At 35.4% G+C, this 15,053-nt stretch overlaps 1 protein-coding gene across 1 annotated transcript in view; it reads left to right on the top strand.

Moving 5' to 3' along the window:
• NBEAL1 (neurobeachin like 1) overlaps nt 1-15,053 on the top strand; it is a 197,233-nt gene that overhangs the window by 126,979 nt on the left and 55,201 nt on the right. Inside the window, 5 exon segments of the mRNA XM_027589436.2 lie at nt 4,666-4,761; nt 5,164-5,288; nt 7,145-7,285; nt 10,339-10,469; nt 13,182-13,291. Of these exon segments, the coding sequence (XP_027445237.2) occupies nt 4,666-4,761; nt 5,164-5,288; nt 7,145-7,285; nt 10,339-10,469; nt 13,182-13,291 (603 nt within the window).

A 15,053-nucleotide genomic window follows, 5' to 3' on the forward strand; every position in this document is an offset into this window, starting at 1 on the left:
GTGATCAGTTCTGGAGAATGTTCCATGGGCACTAGAGAAGAATGTGTATTCTGTTGCTTTGGGATGGAATGTTCTGAATATGTCTGTGAAGTCCATTTGGTCCAATGTTTCATTTAAAATCTTTATTTCCGTGTTGATCTTTTGCTTAGATGATCTGTCCATTTCAGTCAGGGGGGTGTTAAAGTCCCCCACTATTATTGTATTGTTGTCAATGTGTTTCTTTGCTTTTGTTATTAATTGCCTTTATATAATTGGCTGCTCCCATGTTAGGGGCATAGATATTTACAATTGTTAGGTCTTCTTGTTGGATAGACCCTTTAAGTAGGATATAGTGTCCTTCCTCATCTCTTATTAGAGTGTTTGGTTTAAAATCTAATTTGTCTGATATAAGGATTGCCACCCCAGCTTTCTTTTGGTGTCCATTAGCATGGTAAATGGTTTTCCACCCCCTCACTTTCAATCAGGGGGTGTCTTTGGGTCTAAAATGAGTCTCTTGCAGACAGCATATTGATGGGTCTTGTTTTTTAATCCAATCTGATACCCTGTGTCTTTTGATTGGGGCATTTAGCCCATTTACATTCAGGGTAACTATTGAAAGGTATGATTTGGGTACTATTGTATTGCCTGTAAGGTGACTGTGACTGTATATTGTCTGTGTTCCTTTCTGATCTATGCTGCTTTTAGGCTTTCTCTTTGCTTAGAGGACCCCTTTCAATATTTCTTGGAGGCTGGTTTCGTGTTTGCAAATTCCTTTAGTTTTTGTTTGTCCTGGAAGCTTTTTATCTCTCCTTCTATTTTCAATAACAGCCTAGCTGGATATAGTATTCTTGGCTGCATATTTTTCTCGTTTAGTGCTCTGAAGATCTCATGCCAGTCCTTTCTGGCCTGCCAGGTCTCTGTGGATAGGTCTGTTGCCAATCCAATGTTTCTACCATTGTAGGTTACATATCTCTTCTCCCGAGCTGCTTTCAGGATTTTCTCTTTGTCTCTGAGACTCGTAAGTTTTACTATTAGATGTTGGGGTGTTGACCTATTTTTTGATTTTGAGAGGGATTCTCTGTGCCTCCTGGATTTTGATGCCTGTTTCCTTCCCCACACTAGGGAAGTTCTCTGCTGTTATTTGCTCCAGTATACCTTCTGCCCCACTCTCTCTTTCTTCTTCTTCTGGGATCCCAATTATTCTAATGTTGTTTCGTCTTATCGTATCACTTATCTCTCGAATTCTGCCCTCGTTATCCTGTAGTTGTTTCTCTCTCTTTTTCTCCTCTTTGTTTTCCATCATTTGGTCTTCTATATCGCTGATTCTCTCTTCTGCCTCATTTATGCTAGCAGTTAGTGCCCCCATTTTTGATTGCACCTCATTAATAGCCTTTTTGATTTCGACTTGGTTAGATTTTAGTTCTTTTATTTCTCCAGAAAGGGTTTCTCCAATAACTTCCACACTTTTTTCAAGCCCAGCTAGTATCTTTAAAGTCATGATTCTGAACTCTAGGTCCAACATCGTACTAATGTCAGTATTGAGTAGGTCCCTGGCAGACGGTACTACCTCTTGTTCTTTTTGCTGAGGTGATTTTTTCCATCTTGTCTTTTGTCCAGAGGAGAATAGATGAATGAGAGAACAGAATGCTAACAGGTTAACAGCGTCTCCAGCAAATATACTCTATACAAATCAGGAAAGGCCTGAAACCAGGGGACAAGAAAGGAAAAGAAAGAAGAGAGAAAAAAAAGGAAAAAGAAAAAGATAAAAACAAACAAAAACAGAACAAAACAAAAAAAAAACAGAATATGATCAAATATGATCAGGCTAATGCATAGATCAGTGCCACACACTAGATTTTGGGCATATTTTATTCTGTTAGAAAAAAGTGCCTGCTAAAATTTTAAAGGAAGAAAGACATATGTGCAAAATAAGGGTTGATACAATGAAGGGATGGAAGATGACTGTAAAGATGAAAATTATAAAAGATTTTGTAAAAGGAATTGATAAGTTGTTTTTAAAAAAAAAAGATTTAAAAAAAAAAAAAAAGAATGTGATCAGGCAGGAGACTAGAACAAAGCCATACACTAGTGATTTAGGGTATATTTTGATCTGTTAGAAGAAATTGTATCTCAAAATTTTAGAGAGAACAACTTATATATATATGCCAAAAATAAGGGTAACTACTATGAAGAGATAAAAATATGACTTTAAAAATGAAAAATAAAAAATGTTTTTTTAAAAAAATGGATTGATAAGATGTTGGTTGAAAAAGGGAAAATGAAAAATTCAAAAAAAAAGTTAAAAAAATTAACTTTGAAAAACTAATGAATTATGGTAAAAAAGCCATGAATTCTATGCGCAGTATTCCCCTAGCGCTGGAGTTCTGCCGTTCTCCTTGATCGGTAAACTTGGTCTTGGCTTGCTGGCTGTTCGTGCTGATCTTCTGGGGGAGGGGCCTGTTGCCGAGGTTCCCAAATGTCTTTGCCAGAGGCGGAATTGCCCTGCCCTTTTGAGTCCGGGCTAAGCAAGCTGCTGGGGTTTGCTCTCAGGAGCTTTTGTTCCCTGCAAGCTCTCTGTACAGCTTTGGAGGACCAGGGTGAAAATGGTGGCCTCCCAATCTCCGCCCAGAGGAGCTGAGAACTCGGGGCCCCGCTCTTCAGTGCGCCCCCAGAGAAAAGCAGTCACTCCCGTCTCCCCGGTCTCTGGCCGCACTCCGTGCTCACCCGGCCTGTGACCGAGCGCTTCTATCTCTGGCACCTGACCCCGTGTGGAGTCTCCAAACTCAGCAGATCCCTGCGGTGCGCTTCCGCGCTGCTCCTCCCCGGGGAGGAAGGGGAGTCTCCTCAGCTGGGCCGCTTGTTGGGTCCCTGCTGGAGGAGCAGTGGCCCGACTAGGCCGCAGATCACAGTTTTTGGCAACCCTGAGCTGAGAGCCCGCGCCTCCGCTCCGTCTCTGCAGCCGGCTTCCCTGCTCCAATACCTGGGAGCTCTGCCACACTCAGGCACCCCGGTCTTTCTGTGACCCCGATGGTTCTGAGACCACACTGTCCTGCGAAGGTTCCACCCCCCTTAGCCACTGGAGCGACGTCCCTCAGCGGAGCCGACTTCTAAAAGTTCTGCTTTTGTGCTCTGGGGCTCTATCACTTGTCAGAAGCCACCAACAGAGGCCCCCTCCCCCGCCGTCTGTCCTCCCGAATATCACCTCGGATTCACTTCTCTGCAGTCCTACCTTCCAGAAAGTGGTCGCTTTCTGTTCAGAGTGTTGTTACTATTCTTATCTTCGATCTCCTGTTGAGTTCCTAGGTGTTCAGAATGGTTTGATCCCTATTCAGCTGAATTCCTTAGACCAGAAGAAATCCAGGTCTGCTACTCCTCCGCCATCTTGCTCCGCCCCCAAATTGATCTTTTGAGTTATCTTTGAATCTTTCTGTTTCAATAAAACAGTACCCTGTCCCCCAGCTCCCATACCATTTGGTTCATGGGCATATCTTATGAATTCTTCTATTTTAATAATTTTATCTTTTTAAAATAAACAGGTGGGTTTGTTGGGTTTTTCCATAATAAAATTAATCTATGCATGAGGTAAAAAGTAGGAAAATACAAAAGACCCCATGGGGAAAAAGTCAAAAAAAAAAATCAGTTCATCTATTAGCCAAATCTAATTAATGCTCTTGTATATTTTATCCTCACCTATATCCCAATATATCTTGAATTTCTACTACCAACATCCAAGGAAAGACCATTGTTTTTTTTGCTTTCCAGGACTGTCAGTAGTCTCCTAATTCAGGTCTCTGCCTCCTGACTCACTCCTCCCTCTTATATATGCTTTAATCATAATCTTAAGTGTTGCTCTTGTTCAAAAGCTATCAGCAATTCTTTCATATTGTTTATGAAATAAGGTTTATTTAATGGAATACATTTTCTGTTTTTTTTGTGGAATAAATTTTATTTGTTAAAGTACTTCTCAAGTTAGCACTCAAGAATAATTTTAATTGGGCTTTCTATAAAATATATATATATATATATATAAAAATTCATTCCTCACCATTCCCATAAATTTATCTTTTGTGTAAGGCAAAACAGTAAACTTAAAGGTGAATATTAATCTGTCAGCAAAATTCTTGAGCATACCCAAACTGTGTAGAGTAATTAGCAGGCTAGTGATTAAAAGAAAATAGTGATTATGTTTTTCTTCAGAAAATTTTATATCTAATATAGCAAAATCTCATCTACTGTTGTTCTAGCAAGGCAGTTCTCTGAGATTAGGTAAGATAATATTTATTTAAAATTTATAGATATTTTGGTACAGTAGGATGCTTTTTTTTAATATGTGCTCTTCTGAAAATTTCAGTTTATAAAACAATTTTCATTGTTGGACAGTCCTAAAATTGACATTTTTAAGATATTTAAATAAAATAACTTAATTGGAAAAAAGAATTCTTGTGAATTTTTTGACTAATAAAAGATTTATGTTTAATTTTCTCTTCCTTTTCTAAAGATCAGTTTTTACAAGGAAGGAAATTTAGGAAAAGTTTATTGGTTTAAGCCTTTTTTAAAAGCCCCATTCCTTTTATTAGTAAGATGATCAAGATTATGGGAACAAAAGATTATGTTAGTACTATCAATAACAGTTACTAACTTCTAAAAATTTAAGTTAATTTGGATTTTGCTTTTTGTACTATCTAGAAATGGGTGAACAGAGAGATATCAAATTTTGACTACCTCATTCAAATAAATACAATGGCAGGACGAACCTATAATGACCTTGCACAGTATCCTGTGGTAAGTTTTATAGAAATCTCATAAATATGGGATTGACTTTCAGTTTTATAATACACAAGAATGTGTGTGTATGTGTAAGATGATTTTTCATCTTTTAAAAAGATACAAAAACTGTTTTTCCTTTTTGTATATTTTCTACATGCTATCTTCAAAAAGTATATAAACATGAAGAATAATTAAATAATAAAAGCTTTTTTTTCCACTTCATTGAAAATATTCCAGTGAAGTTATAGGAAATAATGCTTCTGGTTATGGAACTGAAGATGAATAAACATTTGAAACAGGGAAAAATATTTTTAAAGACTATCCCTTTTTGTCTTTAGATAAACATTTAATATTACATATGGGGATAGTAGCTTCTCTGGAAAGGAATGTCTAAATTGTAAATTGTGGCTCTTTTAGTTTCCCTGGATTTTACAAGATTATACGTCAGAAGAGTTGGACCTTAATAACCCATCTGTATTTCGAGATCTTTCCAAACCAATTGGGGTAGTTAATGATAAAAATGCCAAAGCCATGCGAGAAAAGTAAGTGCCTTTTATCCCTTTTGAAAGATACCCATCACTTTTGATGGTATTTTGAATTTGCATTGATTTCTACTATGGCCAACCAGGTGTTACTTTTCTTAAATGCACAGCGATAGTCTGATAATCCCTTCACTATGTCTTGAAAATATATCATTGTCCCTCAAGTATCTTAACTATAGTCTGTTTATTTCACTTCTTTGCCAAATTTCAATTGATTTTGTTTAGAGTATCTTTTCACTTTGTATGTGCTGAAAGGTAATTTTTCTTCCCAGATACTTTAGACTTACTAGTCTCCTAATCTAACATGCAAAAATACCCTTAATTTAATACAATATTTTGGTAGATATAAAATTAATACTAACCTATGATTCACAAATAATGTGAATAAATAAAATATAGTGAAATGTGTAGAAAGTTGCTATCTTTTAATAAGGAAAGGAATTTTTATAACTCTTTATATTTATGATCCTGTGAATGCCTTACAATTTTTTTTTTATTCAAAGCAAGCTGCTGACAGGTAAAAAATAATCTAATTTTAATTTCCCTTTTTTCTCCATGTGAAATTGTGGATGAATTGTCAGTTATGACTTCTAATAATAAGGGCAAAAAACTATTTTGCAAACAAATAGTGTAGATTTACTTGAGAGTAGTACATTTTTTTTCATTTTATTTGCAAATCTATCTTAGGACTTCTTGTAGTGTTTGATACTTGATTTGATTTACTAGTGGAATTCTGCTGTGTATATGTTACCTCACTACCATTAGTCAAACTTTACTGACAGTAACAAAAAAACAAGCTTTTTAAAATATCTTCCACAGGAAATATTGTTTTAAATTTCAGTAGTATATGTTTTTGCATAGATGCAGATGACTTTGACCTGAAAGCTTTTATTCCCCTAAATATTAATGATTTCTGTGTAAAAGGAAATTGGCCTCAACTCAATGAACTAATTACTGTTTTGGTTTGAAAAATTTAGTGTTTATTTCCTCCAAAAAACTGTTCTTACTCAGATTTTATACCCACTAATTCAGATATCAGTATTCAAACCACCGTTCAAAACAATTACACAGTGGTAGTGCTTACAGAATCACTATATATATATATATATATATATATCCTTTCCTTATTATCTGCTTTAGGTCTTCCTATTCATCATCTTCCTTCCTATCCTACCTTCTTTTTCCTTTGTTAGGCATTCATTTCCACAATTCTTGACCGATCCTCCATATTTTCTTCCATTACCTTGGCCACAAAGGGATGTCTCATTATCACTGCTTACAGTAGCAGAAAAATAGAAACAACCCTTTGTTTCTAAAACTAAAGAAATAGTTAAATTGTCATACATTTATATATGTTACTGTTATAAATACCAGGTACTGTCAAAAAGTAGACTACTCAGTCATTTGGGAGGACATAAACAGAAAATTATTAAATGAAAAAATAGGTTGTGAACAATATATATTATAGCACTTTTATATTGAAATATATTTGTGTATTAACTTATACATTAAGAGTGACAGATATTCATCAGAATGTTAATGTTAATTATTTCTGTGCTTGATTTTAAGTTTCCCCTTTTTTGGTTCTCTGTGTTTTCTAATTTATCTACAGCGACTATATATTATTGCATAATATGAAGCTATCCTAGAATCCTGTTTCTAGTGATACTACTTTCAGGAAAAAAAAAAGAATAATTTTTTTTCATTTATTAACTTGGTGTGATGATATGAATATGTAAATAATGAATATTAATAGGGACTTCTTAAAAAGTATGTTTCTAGCAATGCAATACAACCTTATGTCCTCCTAATTTAATATTACGTTGTGGTTACAAAAGTTTAGTTTCTTTTTTTAGGTATGAAAATTTTGAGGATCCCATGGGAACTATTGATAAATTTCATTATGGTACTCACTATTCAAATTCTGCTGGGGTTATGCACTATCTTATTCGTACAGAACCATTCACCACCCTCCACATCCAGCTTCAGAGTGGAAGGTATGTTTTGGGTAAATAAGCTATTTTCTTAATACTACATGTTAGCATTGAAAACTCTTTGCCTTCATGTCATGTACTGTATAACAGGGCCTTATCTTTTTTATTCTCCTCTATTAGGTTTTGATTAATTTAAAAGCCTCTAAACAAAAACAGCCAAACTAGTTTGAGAATGGGTCACTCCAATTGACTTACACAAATGACCTTTAAGGAGAATTCCTTTTTACTGTTATCTAGTGTAACTTTGTGATTCTTACTGGTTTTAGGAACCTGCCAGAGATTTAGAGTTTGAACTGATTTAGACCTAGATCCATGACATCTGCCAGAGATTTAAATCTAACCAATGCATATGTAGTCCTCTTTAAAATATTTATTAAAGAATAAAAATAAGGAGGAATGAGGGGCTCTTACATAATCCACACAGGTCTGTGATGCCTTTGTATTATCATATTACCTGTCAGAGTTATAACTTACTATGTTTCACACTTTCTTAATAATCCTAAAGAAACAAACTTCTTTATGAGTCCTCAGTTTTCCAGTGTATCCTCTCTATAGCTCCCTACTTAATCACATTTTATCTCCGTGTTGCCTTATTCTTTAACATTACTATTTCACCTTTCCTATGCACCCAATCGAGCTATATAAACATTGCCTATTCTACTCTCTTGGCATATAATTTTTATCTCTCAAAATTACCCTTACCTCCTGTCTTTAGTACAGTAAGCCTTGGCTTTCAAGAAGAGACTCTGTCCCCATGATCACATTAACCATCTCCAAATGTTACATATACATGATAGTAGGTAATTTTCACCCCATTAAAGTATAACTGGGTCTTTTCAGCTTTTAATGATTTTAACAATAAGTGATTTTATTGCAAAGCTTCAGAAATAGATTCTGTGCTTCAAAAGACACCATCAAGAAAGGAAAAGGACAACCCATTCAGAGGGAGAAAATATTTATAGGTTGTATATCTGATAAGGGACTTGTATTTAGAAGTCTATAATACAGTAACCCTTAAAATGCAATAATAGACAACCCAGTTAAAAACTGAACAAAGGATCTGAATGGATATTTCTCCAAAGAAGATATACAAATGTCCAAGAAACATATGAAAAGATGCTCAATATTATTAGTCATCTGGGAAATTCAAATCAAAACCAAATTGAGATACCTCTTCACACCTCAAAGGATGGCGATAAAAAATACAGATAATATCTAGTATTGATGAGCATGTTAAGAAGCTGGGACCCTTATGTACTGCCTGTGGAAAAGAAAAATGCTGTAGCCTCTGTGGAAAACAGTCTGGCAGTTCTTTAAAGGGTTAAACATAAAATTATCATATGACCTAGTAATTCCACTCCTAGCTATATATCCAAAATAAATGAAGACATATGTTCATACAAAAACTTGTAGACAGGTGTACATAGCAGCATTATTTGTAATAGCCAAAAAGTAAAAACAACCCAAAGGTTGTTTGTCTGTCTGTCAGGTGATAAAGGAATAAATAAAATGTAGTATATCTGTACAACAGGAATATTATTTGGCCATGAGTAGATAAAAGGAATGAAAGATAGATATATGTTGCGACATGAATGATCCTCAAAAACAGTATGCTAAATGTAATAAGGCAGACATAAAAAGCCACATATTGTATGATTTACATGAAGCGTCCCAAAGAGACAAATCCATAGAGACAGAAAGTAGATTAGTAGTTGCCAGCGAGTAGAGATAGAGTGGATGGTGAGTGACTGCTAATAGATACAGGGTTTCTTTTGGGAGTGATGAAAATGTTCTAAATTTGATTGTGGTGATTGTTGCAGAACTCATGAATATACTGAAAATCATTGAATTGTGAATTATATGTAAATTATATCTCAGGAAAGCTGTTCTCCCTTACCCAAACAAAAAATTCTACCATTAAAACTATGTCTCCTTAAATGTATAGTGATTAACATAACAATAAACATTTTTAAAAAACCTATATCTCCTTAAATTTGGATACACCATTATTAGACTTTATTGATGACCCAATCATTGACTGTAATTAAATTCAGAGTTCTGCTAAGTTCAGCTCCACCTTAAACCAAGATTGGTAGGCATAAAAAGAGTCAAAATAGTCATCAGTGTCATTTAGTAAGTCATTACTAGGTAAATCCAGGAAAACAATATCAAAGGTGATGAAACAGGAGGGTTTATGCTTTTTATGAATAAAACAATACATAAAAACAGTGTAATAAAATTGTAACATGACTACTTGACCTTCTTTCAATTATCATAGGCCTGTGGTGGAACTTAAAATAAGATAATAGTATATGCAAGTAAAATATAAAAAGCTTTAGCCACAGAACTATTTCCCTAACTTACCCTCTGGTTTTTAGCAGAAGATTTTGCAAAGGTGTTTATGTATAGAGGATTAAATCAGCAGCATTCCTATGGATCTATTAATCATGTGTATTAACAATGATATTTAAATTCTGTGATTCTAAAATATCCAAATAACACTCTCGGTAATGAATTTTACTCAGCAAAAATTAGGCCTATCTTTAAAAGTCTCTTAGGGTTACATTTAATTACTTGAAAATTTTCTCTGGTGTGATTTGGTTTTCAGCTCTTTTAACTAAAATGATACTAGTGATTAAAGTTACAGTATTTAGTTCCTGGCAACAACATTTGAAAGATAGATTATCATAAGAAGGAAAAACAAATTGTGTTTTTATTTTATTTTATTTGAAAGAATTTATTTATTTATTTGACAGAGAAGAGAGAGAGGACGCACAAGCAGGGGTCCCGGAGAGGGAAAGCAGGTTTCCTGCTGAGCAGGGTGCCCGAGACGGGGCTCCATCCCGGGACTCCGGGATCATGACCTGAGCTGAAGGCAGACACTTAACTGACTGGGCCACGCAGGTGCCTCCCAAATTGTGTTTTTAGACATTAAGAGAAAGATTAATGAAAGAGAAACTAGTCATTAGGAAACCTGAAGGAGGTGTAAGGTTTGTTTCATGGCTGTTCTTGCTGTCCTTAAGTACTCACTGTTCTCTGTCAATCTCCATGTGCAGGTTTGACTGTGCAGATCGACAGTTCCATTCCATCCCTGCCACATGGCAGGCTCTCATGGACAACCCATATGATGTGAAGGAACTTATTCCTGAATTCTTCTATTTCCCAGAGTTTTTGGAAAATCAAAATCGTAAGAAATAAGAGATTAAAAATTTTGACTCAACAGGTCCCAGTGAAGGATCCTGAAAAATACCTTTCAGGATATTGTTGTGATATTCTATAGATTATTAAGGTTCATTTCTGTTTGTGCACTGTTCACTGATAGGGTTTGACTGATGCCCAGATGTAGTCTTACTTTTCCAGGGAAGTGCTGTGGTGAACCATGATAAATGAGTCAAATTTGAATTGGTGAGAGAATTCAGAGTATAGTGTTTCCTAGAAAGCAAAAATGGCCATATGCTGTTTCAGCCATATATCTATCCACTTAGGCTAAAAGTGTTTGAGTGAGGGGTGGGAAGAAAAAAAAAGTGTTTGAGTTAGATAAGATGAGGATTTAGACCAGGGGTTTGCAGACTATAAGTCGTGGGTGAGATCCATAGGGTGTAAACTCATTTGTTTATAAATAAAATTTTGTTGGAACACAGCCAAGCCAATTCATCTACATATAGATTGTGGCTGCTTTCATAGCATAACAGCGTATTTGAGTAGTTGCAACAGAGACCAGGGGGTTAAAAAGCAAAAAATATTTATTCTTTGACACTTTATAGAAAAAGTTGGCTGACTCCTGATTTAGAGCAGAAGGGAGGAGGCAAATTGAAATTAATGACAGAGTATAAGTTACCACAATATTTGAAAAATCATACTAGGTTTTTGAAGTAGAGAATTATGGAGCCAAAGACAGTCTTTAAAAATATCCAAATACTTCCTCTATGAAGTAATTTTAGATTTATTTTTAAGCACAGTAAGAAAATGACAAGATTGTTAATACCAGGGTTCTTAAGGGAAATTACAGTGTCAGTGGACCATTACCAACTTCTTTTTCCTCCCCTAGTATGAAGTATTAATGTCTGACCCTTTGCTTCTTCAGTAGAGTTGTTTGCCATACTAGGGAGAGCATATCCAGGGCCTTATGTCCTCTGATCATACACTCTAGGACATGCTGTTGGAGGCAGGGCATCTGATTTCTCAGAGTAAGGCATTTAAAATCGATCACTTTCAGGGGTACCTGGGTAGCTCAGATGGTTAAGCGTCTGCCTTCAGCTCAGGTCTGATCCCAGGGTCCTGGGATCAAGCCCCTCATCGGGCTCCTGGCTCAGCAGGGAGCCTGCTTCTCCCTCTCTCCCTGCTTCTCCCCCTGCTCATGCTCTCTCTCTCTCTGTATCTCTGTGTCTCAAATGAATAAATAATCTTTAAAAAATAAATAAAATAAAATTGGTCACTTTCAGAGAATCAAACTAATCTATTGACGGACTCTGATCCTAGACTCTTAGCCATAGAACTGGAGCCTCCAAAGCAGGGTGTCTGGGCTAGGAGGATGAGCAGATTAAATTTGGACACAGAAGTTAAGATACTCTTAGTTTGACAATTTCTGATGTTCGCTAGAGCAAGTTGCTGTCTTGCACTGCTGTCCTGCTGGCTTCCTTTTCTAATTGTATATTGCTTTGTTTGAAATGAGTTAGGTGGGAGAAAGCAAAGTATATTACTTAGAATGTCAATGAATATTAATTAGTAAAACAAATATTAATAAAACCAACTCAAAATTGGGCAGGAAAATTTTAGTATTTTCCACAATGAAAATCCTAAGGTATCGTAGTATTCAGGTAGCTTAACAACATCATCAAAGCCAAGTTCTGTCTGTATTTTCATTCTGCTGTTCTAAGTGTTTGGGCTTTGTCCTTGGCTCCTTCCCTCTCATGGTTACAAATGACTGAAGCATTTCTAGTCTTCATAGACAGATACAGTAGTATCTTAGAAAGAAGTGGATTGTTAATTCTTTGTGTCATTTCTTAAGAGTGAGAAATCCTTTCCTATAACCTCTCCTCATTGTCCTTACACCAGTCAGCCTGCTACAGGCATAAAATAAAGCACAAGGATAGATACTTGAATAAAATCAAGGTTTTGTTACCAAATAAGAAGGGATGGCTATCAGGTTGGTAACAATGTCTGTTACACAGTAGTTTCATTAACAAAGCCACAGGCCCTATGCATCCTGTCATTCTATGACATTCAAACCTCTCTATTCAGCTTTGGGACACACTGATATTTTAAGGCAGCTTCTTTCATGAAGGTCTTTTATATTAACACTTTTCTCTTTCCATGCTATATAAACAAGAAAACCTCATCTTTGGGACAATTTTGTCAAAATACTATATTTTAACTATATGAGAAAATCTTTATGATATCAGTATCTACTTAGAAGAATGGTATACAAATATATATTTTTTATTATGACAAATGCAATACTTCCATTGAGTAAATTTAAAGTATAAGTTACACCAAAAAGCGCTAAGGAGCTGTATTTTGTAAATTAACCATTAGAAGGACTATATTAATTATTTTTAATGTAAGAAGAATACTGAATATTGCATTTTTGTTTAGATTAAGATTTTGGTCATCCCCACTTCTCAACCAAAAATCAATTATTAATCTGATTTACTTTGTAATAACTAATTTGAAAGTATTTTATTTTCATCTACCTTTTTAATCAACTGATAAAATGCATTTCAATATAAGAATTATTTTTACCTGTTCAGTAAATTTAGATCAAGAAGGGAACTTGGTTCTCACCTTTTAGAGTAGAAAAGAAGCCTCAGTTTTGCTAAGGATTGTGCCCTTATACTTGTTTTACTTGATTTATTTAAATCTAAAATGATTTGATGCATTTATCTTTTGTTTGTTTTAGAATTTAACTTGGGTTGTCTACAAGTTTCCAAAGAAGTAGTAAATGATGTCATTCTCCCCAAATGGTCTAAGTCAGCTGAAGATTTCATCTATAAACATAGGAAAGCTCTGGTAAGACTTTTGTGTTTATTTTTATTTATTTATTTATTTAATTTATTTTTTTTATTTATTTTATTTATTTTTAATGATTTTATTTATTTATTAGAGAGGGAGCACAAGTAGGCAGAGCAGCAGGCAGAGGGAGAGGGAGAAGCAGGCTCTCTGCTGAGCAAGGAGCCCAGTGCGGGGCTCTATCCCAGGACGCTGGGATCATGATCTGAGCCGAAGGCAGCCGCTTAACCGACTGAGCCACGCAGGCACCTCAGATTTTTGTGTTTATTTATTAGATTACTAAGATAGAGATGCATGTGTTTTCTAGAGAACAGATTAATATATATCTGGCTCTTAATTATTTTTCTAGATTAATTTGTCATCTGTTATGTATACCGTTGTAGAGAGTATAATATAGTAATTTATTTTGAGGTTATGAATCTTCTGATACAGTAAGAATATGGTATAGTCCCAAGGATATATAGCAAAAAGTACATATATATATTTATATATATATATATATATTCAGTTCTATAAGATAACTGCCTTTTGTATTTCAAACTATTCCAACCACCAAGCTGGTGTCGTTTGGTGTTTTGCAGTTCCCACTTGTTTCAAATCTAACAAGGATGAGGGGCTCCTAGGTAGCTTGGTCGGTTAAGTGTCCAACTCTTGATTTCACCTCAGGTCATGATCTCAGGGTCCTGGGATTAAGCCCCTTATCAGGCTACGTGCTTAGTGTGGAATCTGCTTGAGATTCTCTCTCTCTCCCTCTTCCTTTTCCCCTCCCCCAGCTTGTGCTTGTGCTCTCTTTCTCTCTCAAATAAAGAAATAAAATCTTTAAAAAAAAAAATCTAACAAGGTTCAGTACATTTTTGTTTTCTCTGAAGGATTTCAGTAAGTTTTTAATATGACTGCTAAATCCTAAATTCCACTTTAAAAAAATGTTAGTTTTTAGCTGAATTTCCAGTTTGGGATTAAAAGAGTAGTGAGAGTTAAACACTGATACTGTGTCATTTTGTAAATGATGCGTTTTTTTCCCCCTACAATAATAGTCCACTTAGTTCTCTAAACTGAAATGTTTCAGAGTCTGAAACTAATTAGGCCAATACTTGGAAACGTTCCTTGTCATTAGTATATAGTATGTCAAATTTATAAAATTCAGGATTAGATCATGCAGTAACACTATGCATGAATAAGGAATTGGAAAAAACATTAAGCAACTCAGAAAAAAATCTGTTACTTATTAGCTAGCCAGGAACTTCTCAGACACATTCCTCTGTATTATCTATGACATGAAGTGTAGGGGTCCAGGCTTTTAGGAAGACATGCTCCTTATATTAATATGTTAGAAGCTTGTGTTTCAGTTATGTATTGCTGTGCAATAAACTATCCAAAATTTAGTGGCTTAAAATTTAGTCATGGGCGCCTGGGTGGTTCAGATGGTTGGGCATCTGCCTTCGGCTCAGGTCATGATCCCAGGGTCCTGGGATTGGGTCCCGCAACGGGCTCCCTGCTCCTTGGGAGCCTGCTTCTCCCTCTGCCTCTCTCTCTCTCTCTCTCATGAATATATAAATAAAATCTTTAAAAAAAAATTTAGTCATTTTATTATCTCTCACAGTTCTGTGAATTAACTGGTCTCAACTGAGCAGTTCTCGTCTTGCTTGAGGTTCTCATGCCCTTGCAGTCATAGCAGTTGAGGTTGGAGTCGTCTGGAGGCTGCATTGAGTGAGACAGTGCAATGCTGGGTTTTTCTTCCTTCCCATGTAATCTCAGGATATCT

This window comes from Zalophus californianus, chromosome 3 (assembly GCF_009762305.2).
Source record: "Zalophus californianus isolate mZalCal1 chromosome 3, mZalCal1.pri.v2, whole genome shotgun sequence".
Classification (NCBI taxonomy): domain Eukaryota; kingdom Metazoa; phylum Chordata; class Mammalia; order Carnivora; family Otariidae; genus Zalophus; species Zalophus californianus.